At 39.8% G+C, this 14,883-nt stretch overlaps 1 protein-coding gene and 1 long non-coding RNA gene across 3 annotated transcripts; both read left to right on the top strand.

The window, feature by feature from the left end:
* The first annotated feature begins 9,278 nt into the window (after positions 1-9,278).
* Positions 9,279-10,102, top strand: LOC147483013 (uncharacterized). Of its 2 annotated transcripts, none has more exons than XR_015207028.1 (3): positions 9,279-9,408; positions 9,524-9,574; positions 9,847-10,102. It is a non-coding gene; the product is annotated as an uncharacterized LOC147483013 (long non-coding RNA). The 2 variants fall into 2 exon arrangements; XR_015207029.1 differs by having other exon boundaries at positions 9,841-10,102.
* Positions 10,103-12,595: 2,493 nt separating this feature from the next.
* Positions 12,596-14,256, top strand: LOC147483012 (uncharacterized). Its single transcript, XM_086579472.1, has 3 exons — positions 12,596-13,321; positions 13,441-13,659; positions 13,780-14,256. The coding sequence occupies exons 1-3, from the start codon at positions 12,596-12,598 to the stop codon at positions 14,254-14,256; spliced, it is 1,422 nt and encodes a 473-aa protein (XP_086435598.1).
* Positions 14,257-14,883: the final 627 nt, after the last annotated feature.

The following is a 14,883-nucleotide window of genomic DNA, read 5'->3' as shown; positions in this document are numbered from 1 at the left end:
GCTACGACATTTTCGGTTCCTTTCTTTGTCTTTGATTTCCGTGGTGAATTTTGTAAAGAGAAGGATCCAATGGAACAATCGCTTGTTTTCGTGATCCTTTTCGCGAGTAAGTACCAAATGCGGCATGGTGGTAAGATATACTATGGTTGATGTTCCAACTAGGTAGGCTAAAACTTATCCAAAGCATAGACAGCTAAAGGAACTCTTTTCTCAGTTGTGGTATAATTACGCTGAGCGCCGTTAAGAGTTTTACTAGCGTAGTAAATGACAACGGGGTTTGTCGTCATCGCCGCCGCTAAATTTAGCGGCACCAATAGCAAAGTCGCTTGAAGGCCACACATTAGTTCAATGGTCGAGACCAATCGAGGGGTTGGAATGATAGAGTGGTAGTCGAGCGTTTTTGGGAGTATCAAAAGCTTGTTTGCAATTGAAATTGAAGTCGAATAATCGCGATCCTTAAGCGAGAGATTGGTTAAGGGTCGAAAGCAACTTTAGAAAAATCCTGAATGAATCTCCTCAGAAAACCCAACATGGCCTAAAAGGCACACGGATATCACGAGTTGTCCGTGGAAAGGTAGCGAAGAAATTTTAACAATTTTAGCTTTATCAACCTCTATCCTATCTTTTTGAAACAATATGACCTAGAACAATTCCTTTGGTAACCATGAAATGACACTTCTCCCAACCGAAAGTACCGCATTTTTTTCTTCGCAAGAACGTTAAAACTTTAAAAAATGTTGGATAAACAGTCGTTAAAAGAATTTCCGTAAAATGGAAAAAGTCGCCCATGAAGACTTCCATATAACGTTCCACCATATCACTAAAAAATGTGAAGCATGCGGCATTGAAAGTGCCACGGAGCATTACAAAGACCAAAAGGTATTCGATGCGTATGCAAAGGTTCCAAAGGGACATGTGAAAGTTGTCTTTTCTTGATCGGCAGGATCGATGACAATTTGGAAGTATCCGAATAGCCATAAAGAAAAACAAGTAGTAAGCATGACCGCTAAACGTTCTAGCATCCGGGTCAATGAATGGGAGAGGGAAGTGATCTTTCGGGTTCGACATTAAGTTTCGCGATAGTCAATGCAAATTCTCCATTTTAAAGGAATCACGAGTGGAGATGCATCACCCTTTTCATTTTGCACAACTTGAATGCTTGGGACTTTGGGAACAACGCGGACCGGGACTAACCGGTCACTATCGGAGATAGGGTATATGATACCCGCATCAGTAAACGAGAACTTTCCTCTCACTACTTCCTTCATTCGCGGGATTAAGGCGGCTTATTGTGTGTCTCATGATGTCTTTGTGCCATCATCAAGATGTATCGACACGTGCATATGCTAGGGTCTATTCCTTGATATCATCTAAAGACCATCCGATGGCGGAGGCGGTGTTCACTTAATGACATGAATCAAACGTGCCTCTTCGATGCAGAGTCAAGGAGCAGAAATTATTATAGGGTGACTACCATCGGGATCGAGAGATATGCGTACTTCAAATCGGGGGTGAGGTTTTAAATCCAGAGTTGGAGGATTGGGGATCAAGGATTCGTGAGGGGATCATCTCTTCAATGGAAAAGAGTTTAATCCCGTTCTTCCAATTAGTTTGTACCAAGCATTAGGGTCAATAGTGGTGGTATCGACTCTAATAAAGCATGGACATCCCTTATGTATGAGTCATCGTCAAACTCGGATTATCAAAAGAAAGAAATCGTGTATCTCGCCCGGGAAAAGAGTTTGTGAAATAATCATGTTCCAAACTATCAACCAAGCTAATCTCGCCCTCCATTATGGGATCGGAAACTGTTTCATTAATTTGAACCGTTGAGTTCGACGAAAAGGTTCGAAAGATAATGTCATCGGGAACCGATCCGACAATTTACGAGAGGCGCCAGAGTTGCAAGGAAAGGACGCCTCAAGATGATAGGGATGGAGTCACGTGCTACTTTAGTATCTAGAATGACGAAATCAACTGGATAGTAAAAATCTTGACCTTTACTATAACGTTCTCTACTATGCCTTTTGGGTACTTAATGGAGGCGATCCGCGAGTTGCAGAGTCATATTGGTAGGTTTCAATTCATGAAGACCTAACCGCTTAAATAAGTAGTAGTAGGGAAGCAGGGTTAACACCGGCACCTAGGTTTAAAAGCCGCGATAGCGGTATACTTGTCACCAGCGTGCATGGTACGGTTAATTCGACACGGTCCTTTGTACTTTACCACACCATTGATAGTGGTAATCTGGCGGAACCTTTCGATTGAGGAACGCTTTGTTGAGGTACATTCGATGACGTCGTTTGGTGGTGCACATGTCCTTCAAAAACTTGGCATGCTTGGGCAAATACTTTAGCGATCTAGGAAAGGTAAGTTTATGGTCAAATTTTTGAAGGTTTCACCGGATCTCATCAAAATGTTCGTCATGTTTGTTCTTTACCAAGCGGCGGAACGGAGCTTTTAGGACGGAATCGCGTTGCAAGGATCAATGGTATCTTTCCTAGGGACGTAGGTGTAGATTTTGATGGTACAACTTCGTCCGTTATAGGTTGCGAGGTAGGAGTTGGAAGGGCGTTAGTCGTTGGCCCGGCCGATTCCTCATCCGCATAATGATATATTATTGTCGATGGTTCGGCCGAACAAAGAGTGGTAATGACATTTACCTCACCCCGGCTTGGATTACTAGGTCCCCGTGCATTGTCGAGTTCAAAGGCGGTGTTTGGAAGCTTAGGGTTTGTTTTTGGCCGGGAACACGCCTTTGACTTTTATCCCGAGCTAACAATTTGAAGAGATCATTGGATAGAAGCTAGGATTTGATTATGTTGATTCATGTATGTCGGAAAGTTTCATCCGTTTTATCGGTACGTGGATTGTACCAAAGGAGCAAGCGCCAGGAACTTGTTCACGGTTATTATTCACGGGTTGATTTTGGTAGCCATATCCTTGGTTAGCGGGAACAAGGTTCGCGTTGTTTTTGGTATCCCATATTTGCGTTATTGGGAAAATTACTTTGCCCTTGCTGAAATTGTGGAGGATTTCTGACGATAGGAATTGTAGTTCGTGAGTGGTCGACAGAACGTTGTTGCCACTGAAGGAGCTTGTCCGTTGGATGGGGGTGCCTAAGCTAAATTCGGATGTTGTCGCCAAGGTGCATTAGGGATGTTGAAAGCACAAGCCTCTTCAGAAGGTTGGGGAGGACACTCAGATACCAAAGCGACAATAAGAATCGGCGTCTTTCGGGGACTTAAACAAAAGAGGGCATGGGGGAGCGTTGGCAGCTATGACTGTTTGGGTTTTGTTCATTTACTTGTAAACCGAAAGAGCATCAACCTTTTTGTTTAGGGACTTCGATTAGAGTTTTTAATTCGGATCGGGTTTGACCTCAAACATAGACGTAACTTTGGTAGGAGTGTCTTTAGAAGATCTAGAAGAATCGGTGTTTCCCCAACGGGTGCTTCCGTGAGGCCTATTTCTCCAAAGTGTGTATGCTTCCATTTTCCTTTATCCATGAAACAACCGTTCATGATATCTAATGTTTCCTTTTGATGGTCGGAGAGACCATTAAAGAATGAACGGACTAATACAGGTATGTCGAAGTTGATGATGGGGACATTCGAGAAGTAGATCAAGAATCTGCTCCACGCCCGAAGGATTCGGGGGTCTTGGCGAAAAGAATTGAATCTTTTAAAAGATTTTCAGAAGTTTTCTCCGGTATAGAACTTTATCATGAATGCTTGAACAAGTTTGGCCCATGTGTCAATGGATTTGCGGTTTGTCCGGGCGAAGCCAAACCAAGCTTTATCGCCTAAGGTGAAGTGGAAACAACCTAAGCAAGACTTGTTCGTTGGTAACGGTCGGATGGCGGAAAGTGGTGACTACTTGTTGCATCCGAATTTAAGATGATTGTACGGTTTTTCATGGTCTAAACCATGGTAAGCGGGTAACAAACCGAAAATGTTTCACTTGGAATACTAAAATCACCTACAATCGATCGAAGTTTAATGTAGGAAGCGAGTCCTTCGTAGTAGGGTAGTATAGAAATCGAAAAGGGTTTCTCGACCGTGAGATTTTCTTCAGCCATAATTAAAGGAGATAATGGAAACGGAGATGTTTGTGAGGTTGATTTCTGGAGGAGGAACTATGCCTAGGAGATAACATAAACAGGTTGTTTCTTGTTTTTTCGACGATGATATGTAAGTTCTAATTCCTTATGTTTACGGACCGTAGTCTCATACAAATATGAATTTTAATTTAGTGCTCATAAGGAACTAATAATGACTGGAGGTTTTAGAAGTTAGGAAGGAGGGGTTGAAAGCACGTCTTCCTCGATTTGCTAACTTTCGAAAGCGGGGAAGCTAGGATAGCGTGTGAATATTCCAGCAGCCAGGTTACCCCGAGAGAATTGAGGGAGGTTGTTCGCTAGCACGCGTTTCTTGAATTAAGGCAACCCCAATTTTTTCAAGTTTCTAGGCACCGATGGAATAGGATGATGATTTATGATGGTGTATTATGCGGGGTGTTATTAAGATGATTTAGATGAAATTTTTAATTACTATGATTTTTTTATTTTATTATTATTATTATTATTATTATTTTTTAATTTTTAATTTTAATTTTTAATTTTTTTATTATTTTAATTTACGTAATTAGTGTATTATGGAGACGTGATTACGAAATATGCAATTAAAAACGATAGATGCCAAAATAGAAACTAACTAACATATACTAGTTTACGCAGAAAGTCTACCCATGCAAATCTATATTACCTATACGTGCAACTATGTGTAAGTTATACATGAGCTAGGGGAATGTCGAGAACGAACTCATGCAATTGAATACCGCGTACGTGAATTGATATAACATACACATACAAAAATATTCTAAGTAGGTGGTTTGGCGCTACGCATATATCAAAATATATTCGAATCATATTAATTGTGTTACGTGAATATGTGATGACGAACCACCTTTACATGCATAGAGTTCTCATGCCAACATATACATATACGAGGTAAAACAGGTTATAGCAAATAATATCCTCGACAAAGTTTAAGGAGTTTAAGAGTTTGAAACACGGCGCCCCGCGATTCCTCGTGATAGCGATCGACTACTCCCAAGCTTATGCTTACTAGAAAAGCGCAGGGACCAAAAGAGCCCAAAAGAGTAATTGAAAAGGAAAGTGGCTCAGCACTGAAAACCGGAGTGTTGATACTCCGTGTTAGTCTTGCGTGCTACTAATTCAGTCTCGTCCGAGACTCTTTTGTCTGTTCAAGACTTCAAATTCCTATGGAGTACTTTAGATTTGTGCTAATGAAAATAAACAACTTGGTTCACGATATTTGTAAGTAGAAAAAGTTAGGGTAAAGAGTTACGAAAAAGAGTTAGTATTGTAATAGAAATGAAAATTAAAAAAGATGAGGAGGTAAGGGAGGGTTTTATGGATGTATTCCAGCTTATTACGTTAAGTCCAGAGTCCTTCTCGGCAATGCGCATTTGATAAAACTCTCGATTTACACCGCGTTTGTTTATTGGCTTTCGGTTATTTATTTTCTTAAGTTCGAGGTCCACAGTCAAAGTCCGGAGGTCCACGGTCAAGTCCAAAGTCCAAAGTCCAACGTCCAGTATAGTCATATCGTTTTAGTCAAGTTACCTTACTCGTGGGTTTGGTAGGATAGGTCGAGTAAGGGATCGTCCAAACCTTAGGGCTCGGATAGGTTCAACCTGGAAATTACAACTTTAAGTGAGAAGGATTTTTTAGGTTTCTTTTTAGTTGGTTTTAATTAAAATAACGGTAATGCAAATAAAATAAATTACTACGGCGATTATATGTAGGTAAACAAAATGTAGAGAAACATGGAGAGAGTTAATCATGCTCATGCAAGAATCATTTCTTAACAGCTTTTATTACCAAATCACTACATCTCTAATTCGTCTCGCTTTGAGACGACGCCGAAGTATTGATCCCTAGTGCATGCCCACATCTCTAGATCGCATTTCACTAGCATAAGGAGTTTTAATAATACCGCGATCTACGGTATATTATTTCCCTCTTCGCCTCGATTTCACATTACCGGACGAATTGGAGAGTGCTCGACACTGTAGTCGCGAAGACATTTTTAGGTCGCGATTTTAGACCGTCCCTAGAGCATCAAAAATTCAACTTTTGTACGTCTCATCATCATTTTGGGACCGGATGTTAATTTTATGCCTACTTCCTAAGTAGTGATTCTAGAATATTAACGAAGTCAATCCGATTTTTACGAAGCAAAGATAACCCTCCCCCGAGGGGGATTAGCTCATCATCATAGAAGGAATAATAAAACTTCTTTGTATACATTAAGTAAATAAATGCAGGACAGAAATTAAACTAAAAAGAAATGATGTTATTAAGGGTAAAATAACTTATAGTATTAAGCTGCGCTGAAATAAAAATGGCGGAATGTAAGTACTGAAGAAGAAGAAAAACTAAAAGCGAAATTTTAAAGCATTAATATGTCAAGACCTTATAATAAAGGCTTAACCCCATATATATAGGCGGATGTCCCTTCACGTGAATTCCTAACAATTAAATCAGGTTTGTTTGTTACCTATTTGAAACGTTCAAAACTTTGAGAATCAAAGTTTTGTTTTACCTGTATTAAATTTTTGTCCTTTAGCTGATTTTATGTTTTGTTTGTTAGCTCATTTCAATTCAAACCACCTGGTTTGAATTGGTACGTGTCTTCTCTCTTGCCAGGTGGTATCAAATTTAAACCATCCTTTGCCACCTGCCTATGCTGACTCATCATGCCTTCTGGGCCCGCAGAGTGTGTCTACTTAGTGTATCCGCCGATTTTGGCGTTTTTACGACTTTTTGTCCTTGCAGAGTTCGTCCGCCGTCACTATGGCAGACTTCACTAGCCAACGTTGGCACCTAGATTTATCCGATTTGAGCTTCCGAAGTTTCCCGCTTCTTTATATATGGGCCCGATCCCCGCGACCGGGTTCGTTCTTTTGGAAACTTCGCTCCTAGGGCGCTTTTGGGCTTCACGAGGGATTGAGTGGGAATTCCAAATATTCTCAGTATTCTTGTACTTGGTAGCTTCACTAGCCAACGTCGCACCTAGATTTATCGATTTGAGCCGGAAGTTTCATGCTTCTTTATATGTGGGCCGATTTCAAGACCGGTTGCATTCTTTTGGGAACTTCGGCTCTAGTCAGGCTTTGTTGGGCTTCACGGGGATTGAGTGGGAATTCCAAATATTCCCGTATTCCTGTACTTGGCAGCTTCACTAGCCAACGTCGGCATCTAGATTTATCCGATTTGAGCTTCGGAAATTTGCTGCTTCTTCATATGTGGGCCCGTTCCACACTGGTTCTGTTCTTTTGTAAACTTCGGCTTCCGCGGGTCGAAGTGGGAAACTCAAATATTCCGTATTCACGTGCTTCGATGCATGTTTTATCACTATATTCATTTTAATTGCGAAAATCTGCAAAAGTACGAAAATATAATTATTACATGATTATTAAACACATAATCGACCAAAATGCTATGTCTCTCGGGGTTTAATATTACAGTTTTGAGTGCTTATCATATAGTAATCAAAGTTCTACTATGTGTATGCTGAAATGTTAAATATGTATGTATCCCTTATAGAGTGGACTTCCAACTAATAATTATTCGGAAAATTTTCTTTAACGTAATGTGTGATTATTTTGTTTTCCTAATTTATTTTGTTTTATCAAACTTGTTCAACCCTTTGTAGTTTGGGACTTCAGCTCATTATACTCACCGGTTCTCCAAAAAGTCTCATGGGCGTATAGGAGCTAGAGTTGGAAGGTAAGCAAGGAAACCTTTTAGAGCCTTTAAATGGTCAACATTTATGTTAGTTCTCCTAAAGTTTGAAATGTATTTTTTTTTGTCTTTGGTTAAAAAAAATGAAACTTTGAGTTGGAGAAAAGCAAAATAAGAGCAGATGACATCCTGAATAGTGTTCCGTGTGTAGTTATATGTTTTTAGTACTCAATTAGTCGTATTTTAAATGTGTTAATTTTATTGTTTTAAAATATAGGGGGTTAGATGTCACTCAATTAATCTAAGTAAAACTCTTTCTTTCTTAAGGAGGGGAAAATTTCCACCATAGAAGCGATGTGACAGTTGAAATTTAAAAGCAGGAGAGAAATAGTAATTCCTGATGGGTCAGGTTATGATGAAGCAAGTAACTTACATGGGATGTTGATGGACTTTTTCCTGAAAAATTTGCCCAGGCTTAAGCCCAAGTGCCAACTAGCCTACATTAATTGAGCATACAACCGGTGGAGTCCAGGTGCGTCTGTTCTATATAAGTTAAGAAGCTTACCCTGTGGAGGAATGTGACCGTGGGTTTGGATAGGGGCCACAGTAATTCCACTCTACTCCTTGGGGGGTGTCTCATGGTGGAGACATAGGTGTGAACACTATTCGATTGCAATATAAGAGATGATGGTTATGAATAGGAAAATTCTTTTCGTTTATCTATGATTGTTCCGGATAGAACATGTACTAATCAATTTACTGATTTAGTGTGTGTTTTAAGTTGCCTTTAGGTTTTGATTAAGCTGATCAAGTACATAATCACTGCTACTTTGTCTTTTTTTTAGGCACCATTTTTTGTTGCAGATTTTCCTTTCTATGGTATGTTATCCCTACCTATCCTTTTTATGTTTGTTTCTATAGGTTTTATTGAGTATCTAGCTATTTCTATTTGTTTCTACAGGATCCCATAGATAAGGGTAAACGTCCAATGGACCCTTATAAGGACCCTTACAAGAAAAACAATAATTATGTTCCAGTTCAAGATGGACTCTACCTTCACCACGTACTCCTCAACGACTGCTTCGGCTCCCGTGTACAATATACGTTATTGATAACTTCTATTAACATACTTTGAGTTACCCAAATTATCTTAACACTCTTATTGATTTCATATCACGTTTTTGAACTCTCTTTCAAATATTTATAGCTTCCTACTCAACCAATTCTTGACAAAGGAAAACGCCCTATGGACTCCTTTAAGGAACCTTCAAACCAAAACAAACATGTCTTTGTTGCCCCCCAAGATAGGCTCAATCTTCAACCGCCTCTTGCCTTCCAGGTATTTCTTGCTTGCATTGTATTATGCTAAGTTGCATTGCCTTATTTATTTAATTTTCTACACTGTTGCTTATGTATATTGCATTGTCTTATTTCTTCTTTTACTTTATAAATGTGCAGCGCCCATCAGATAGTGTTCCTCTATCTCATCTCCCTCCATTCGGTTCTCATGTACAACCAATTCTTGACAAAGAAAAAATTCTATGGACTCCTTTAAGGAACCTTCAAACCAAAACAAACATGTCTTTGTTGCCCCCCAAGATAGGCTCAATCTTCAACCGCCTCTTGGCTTCCAGGTATTTCTTGCTTGCATTGTCTTATGCTAAGTTGCATTGCCTTATTTATTTTTCTACACTGTTGCTTATGTATATTTCATTGTCTTATTTCTTCTTTTAGTTTATAAATGTGCAGCGCCCATCAGATAGTGTTCCTCTATCTCATCTCCCTCCATCCGGTTCTCATGTAAGATGAGCTTTAATTAAAATGTAATGCTATAATTGCTCATGCATTGTCCAAAAGGTGTTTTTGTACACTATAATTGTAGTAAATTCACTGCAATTTAATGCATGCTTATATGTATACTATTTACCCACTAACTGTGTTGCATGTGGTCATCCATCTATTCATTTATAATTTGCTTTTGTTTTTGGGTCTTCGATCACTTATTATCCTTGACTACTTTATTCATATATTTACATTCCACTAATACTAACTGCCATATTTGTGAGGTGCAGATAACAAATAGAATGCTAGGACAGCGTGCTCGAAGGGAAAGAGAAAGGAGCACCAAACTAATTGGCAGCTCAAACTTCACCATCCAAGATGCACAAGTAGTCACACGTCATGTCATTGACCACCAACTAATGGGTTCAACATTGAATGGCTCTCCTTCACTTCCACAGACTCCACTTCAAACACTTCTCCCGCCATCCGGTTCTCATGTAAGATGAGCTTTAATTAAAATAATACTATGATTGCTCATGCATTGTCCAAAAGGTATTTTCGTACACTATAATTGTAGTAAATTCACTACTATTTAATATCTTCCATTTAATGCCTGCTTATATGTATAATATTTAACCACCAACTGTGTTGCATGTGGTCATCCATCTATTCATTTATAATTTGCTTTTGAGTCTTCGATCACTTATTACCTTTCACTACTTTCTTCATATCTTTACATTTCGCGTTTTCTACTTTTAATACTAACTGCCATCTTTGCTATTATCCATGCATTCCTCTTTCTCCCAATCTATTCGGTTGATTATACTTATAATTAGGTGCAGATAACAAATAGAATACTCGGACAGCGTGCTCGAAGGAAAAGAGAAAGGAGCACTAAACTAATTGGCAGCACAAACTTCACTATTCAAGGTGCACAAGGTTCAACATTGAATGGTTCTCATTCACTTCCACAAACTCCACTTCAAGCTGACAAGCATCAAACACATAATAGTCCAGTTACACCTCATGCAACACCATACCGACGTCTTTCTTCTTCAGAGTCTCTTCGGAAATCTCTATCATTCCTTAATCCCGTAAGGCTATTTACGGCTCTCCGAACGCGTGTCACATCAAGTACCCATGCTGATTCATCGGCTCAAAACAACACGTGAGTACTTCACTTAGTGGTTTTCCTTAATCAAAATCTATATATAACTCACATGTGCAAGTTTCATTGCAGTACATGTATCTCTTCTGCTTCCTCATCCTTACCTCATGCAATTCCACATTCAACCAATGAGAACTTTGTACCAACAACGTCTCACCAAAATGCAAGGTTAGTACGTGGTTTATTACATCTTTCTCTTGGTTCTTTGTGGTTTGGTTACCATAAGATCCTACCTAACACCACAAGTTTCTTCGCAGTACGCGTAACTGCAGGTCTTCTACCTCATCCTTTGTCCATCCAATATCACATTCGACAAATGCAGCTTCTACATCATCATCAACTAATCGAAACTCGCGGTATACTTCTTCACACTTATTGAAATTGGAATACCAAAAAAATAGCACATTTGTCTAAATATATACAATTATTTCTCTTGTAGACAACAACCATTTGGGGATCCTGCACAATATTGTGAGGAGGTTCACAATAATGGTTTTGACCGTCCAATTTCTGCTAATAATGCTGACATAAGTGATGATGAAGACGAAGTTGACAATATTGTTTCTAACCATCTCATTGAACAAGGAAGACACTCCTTGGGGAGAATGGATGTTCAGTGTCCATTTTGTAGTGCACTCCATTGGATGGATGAACGACTAAAAGATTCATCATTATCATGTCCTCGATTCGGGACTTGTTGTTTGCAAGGGAAAGTCAAATTGCCTCCACTACGGCCATTACCTCCAACCCTTAAAGCTTTATATGATGGAAATGATCGCAAGTCAAAGTCATTTCGGAAGTACATGAGACAATACAACCAAGCTTTCGCATTTACGAGCCTTGGAGGAAATGAGCGTGTCTTTACTGGACAAGGTCCAAGGCCTTTTACTATACATGGCCAGTTGCGTCATAGAACTGGATCTCTAATTCCTGACACTGGGCAGCAGCCAACTTACTCTCAGCTTTACATATATGATCCCAGTGCTGCATTGGATATATGTCAACTTCGTAATCCCCGTTTGAACACAGATGTTCTGAAGATAATTCATGCAACTATGCTCCAGTATAATTGTTTCTCTGCTACGTTTCGCCACGCATACAATGTTCTTAGATCTGCCTCTCTTCAACATGGTGAGAACTTTAATGTACCTGCTTATTTGCATTCTGATTGCTACTAGAGATAGACGTCGTTACAACTTGCCAACCGCAGATGAGATTGTTGTCATTTTACCTGGGGATGGCAGCGAGCGGGATAATATGAGGGATATTGTGATATATCTTAAAGGAGGGCAAGAATTCATGCAGATCAGTGAATGTCATCCAGCTTACTTGCCTTTGCATTATGTGCTAATGTTTCCTTACAGAGAGCTTGGGTGGTCACCTGATATGAGGCGTTCAAATACTAATGACCGATTGACACAGATGGATTTCTACTCTTATCGGATATTTGAACACCCTGGAGAATATTCTACAATTTTACGCAGGCACAAACTGTTTCAAGAGTTCCTGGTGGATGGATGGGCGTGGTCGAACGAACAAAATGAGATATTATAGGCTACAACAAGACAAGCGGGCTAAACTTTATCAAGGTATCATCGATGTTGCGGTGAAGCTTTTCGACCTAAACCAGATTGGAAGACGAGTGGTCTTACCAAAGATCTTGTGTCGGCACCCTAGGCACATGTTTGAAATTTTTCAGGATTCAATGGCCATCTGCGTTACAATAAGCATCATCGATATATTTCTCACAATGACTGCAAATCAAGACTGGGACGGAAGTTGTCGAGGCATTGTCCGAAAGCACCAAATCGCAACTCATCGACCCGGAGGTCGCGTGGCCCGTGGTCTTTGAACTAAAGCGAAGGGCCTTGATGAAGGAAATTAAAAAGAAAGGTGTGCTTGGTACTGCCGTTGCACATGTCTACACCATTGAGTTCCAGAAACGCGGGTTGCCCCATATGCATGCACTTATATATCTTCGACATTCCGACAAGATCCATATACCTGCTCAAGTTGATCGCATTGTATGTGCAGAGTTTCCTGATCCAGAAACCGAACCTGAGTTATTTTGGACCGTCCTCACATGTATGGTTCATGGTCCATGTGGACTAAATAATCCTAACTCTCCGTGCATGGTAAATGGTAGATGCAAGCATCACTATCCCCGAACTTTTGCAGATGCTACCACCATGGATAAAGATGGATATCCAATCTACCATCGTCGTGACAATGGTAGATCATATATTAATGAGGGGCATCTGATTGATAACAGGGATGTTGTTCCTTATAATCCTTATCTTTCTAAGATGTTCAACTGCCATATTAATGTCGAAGTTTGTGCTGGGATCCGTTGTGTTAAATATATTCACAAGTATATATTTAAAGGGCATGACATGACAACAATACTGTTGAATGAGTTGGATGAGATCCAACAATACTTGGATGCGAGATACATTGGCCCACCGGAAGCAGTTTGGAGATTATTAAGTTTCCATCTACATGAGGAGATTCCCACGGCCAGGCGCTTGACACTTCATCTCCCTGGAATGCACCGCGTAGTTTATAAACCGATGAACCAATACATGATATACTATCAAGTATGAGCTAAAAGTCAACTTTGACTGCCTTCTTTGATTGTTGTGCATCAGATTTAAGAGCAAGAAGCCTCACTTATCAAGAGTTCCCCGAATACTATGTCTGGAACAAACAATCTCAGACTTGGACAAGAAGGATACGAGAGGGAAAATTTGCTATTGGTAGAATGTATTTCGCCAGTCCTAATTCCGGTGAGCGATTTTACCTACGCTTACTTCTAACCGTTGTAAAAGGACCTCAATCATTTGATGATCTGAAAAGGATTGGTAATGGTCCTCCACTTCCAACTTTTAAAGATGCATGTGTTGCACGTGGACTTCTGGAAGATGACAGCGAATGGGTGCAATGTCTACAGGAAGCTTCAGTCATGCAGACTGGATATCATCTTCGCCGACTATTTTGTGTTATTCTCGCAGAGTGCAATCCTTTGCAACCCCAAACATTGTGGAATGATTTTTAGGAAAATGTATGTGATGACCTTCCACATAAGCTTCGCACAATGTTCAACATTCCAGAACCTACCCCTGCTGAAGTGCAAGATTATGGTTTATTTCTCTTAAATGAGATTTTGATGGAGTCAGGTAAATCACTGGCTGATTTCCCTCTAATGCCGCTGCCTCTGTTAACTACAAGATGGAACTTAGTTGTTGCAAACCGATTCATATGGGACCAGCGACAATTTCAGTTTGATCCTCAAAATGCAAAAGCACATGGCAACAGGGTTCTCCTAAATGCAGAGCAACGCTTTTCATATCAAACAGTGATAGATTATGTTTCCCAAAATCTAGGGAAACTCTTCTTTTTGAATGGAACAGTAGGAACAGGCAAAACTTTTGTTTACAACACAATTGCTGCTACGTGTCGTGCTGAGGGGCATATTGTTATTATGGTCGCTTCATCTGGAATAGCTTCATTACTATTGGGTCGGCGGTCGTGATCGCTCATTCGACCTTTTCGATCCCACTAGATATTCTTGATACCTCTGTTTGTGGGTTTAGTAAGAATTCAATGCATGCCGAATTATTAAGGGAAGCTAAACTTATTATTTGGGATGAAGTCCCAATGCAAAATAAGTTTTGTGTGGAGGCAGTTGATCGCACACTTCGGGATACTCGCGACAATAATAAACCTTTTGGTGGAATAACAGTTGTACTTGGTGGTGACTTCCGTCAATGCCTTCCAGTTATACCCAAAGGGGTTCGAGAACAGATTGTGCGTGCTTCCTTGCGGTCTTCCTTCCTCTGGAGTCACATTCATGTTCTAACTCTTGCCCAAAACATGCGATTGGAAAATGGAAACTCTGCAAATATTGGTTCAAGAAATTTCTTAATGGAGGCACCAAACCGTGTATTTTTCTTTGTACTATTTTGCTTAATATTGATATTCATTTACATCATTCTTTGTACTATTTTTATTCATACTAATATTCATTACTATTTTCTGGTTAATTAGATAGGAAGTGACCCAAGCGAGACAGTTGAACTACCATCAACAATTCATTGATGTGCAAATCTTCGGATCTCATTTCTACTACATATCCTCAACCTAAATCAACCTACCACGG

The sequence above is a fragment of the Coptis chinensis genome, chromosome 8, assembly GCF_015680905.1.
Source record: "Coptis chinensis isolate HL-2020 chromosome 8, ASM1568090v1, whole genome shotgun sequence".
Taxonomy (NCBI): domain Eukaryota; kingdom Viridiplantae; phylum Streptophyta; class Magnoliopsida; order Ranunculales; family Ranunculaceae; genus Coptis; species Coptis chinensis.
Note: the sequence above shows the minus strand (reverse complement) of the source record. Positions and strands in the feature narration are given on the sequence as shown.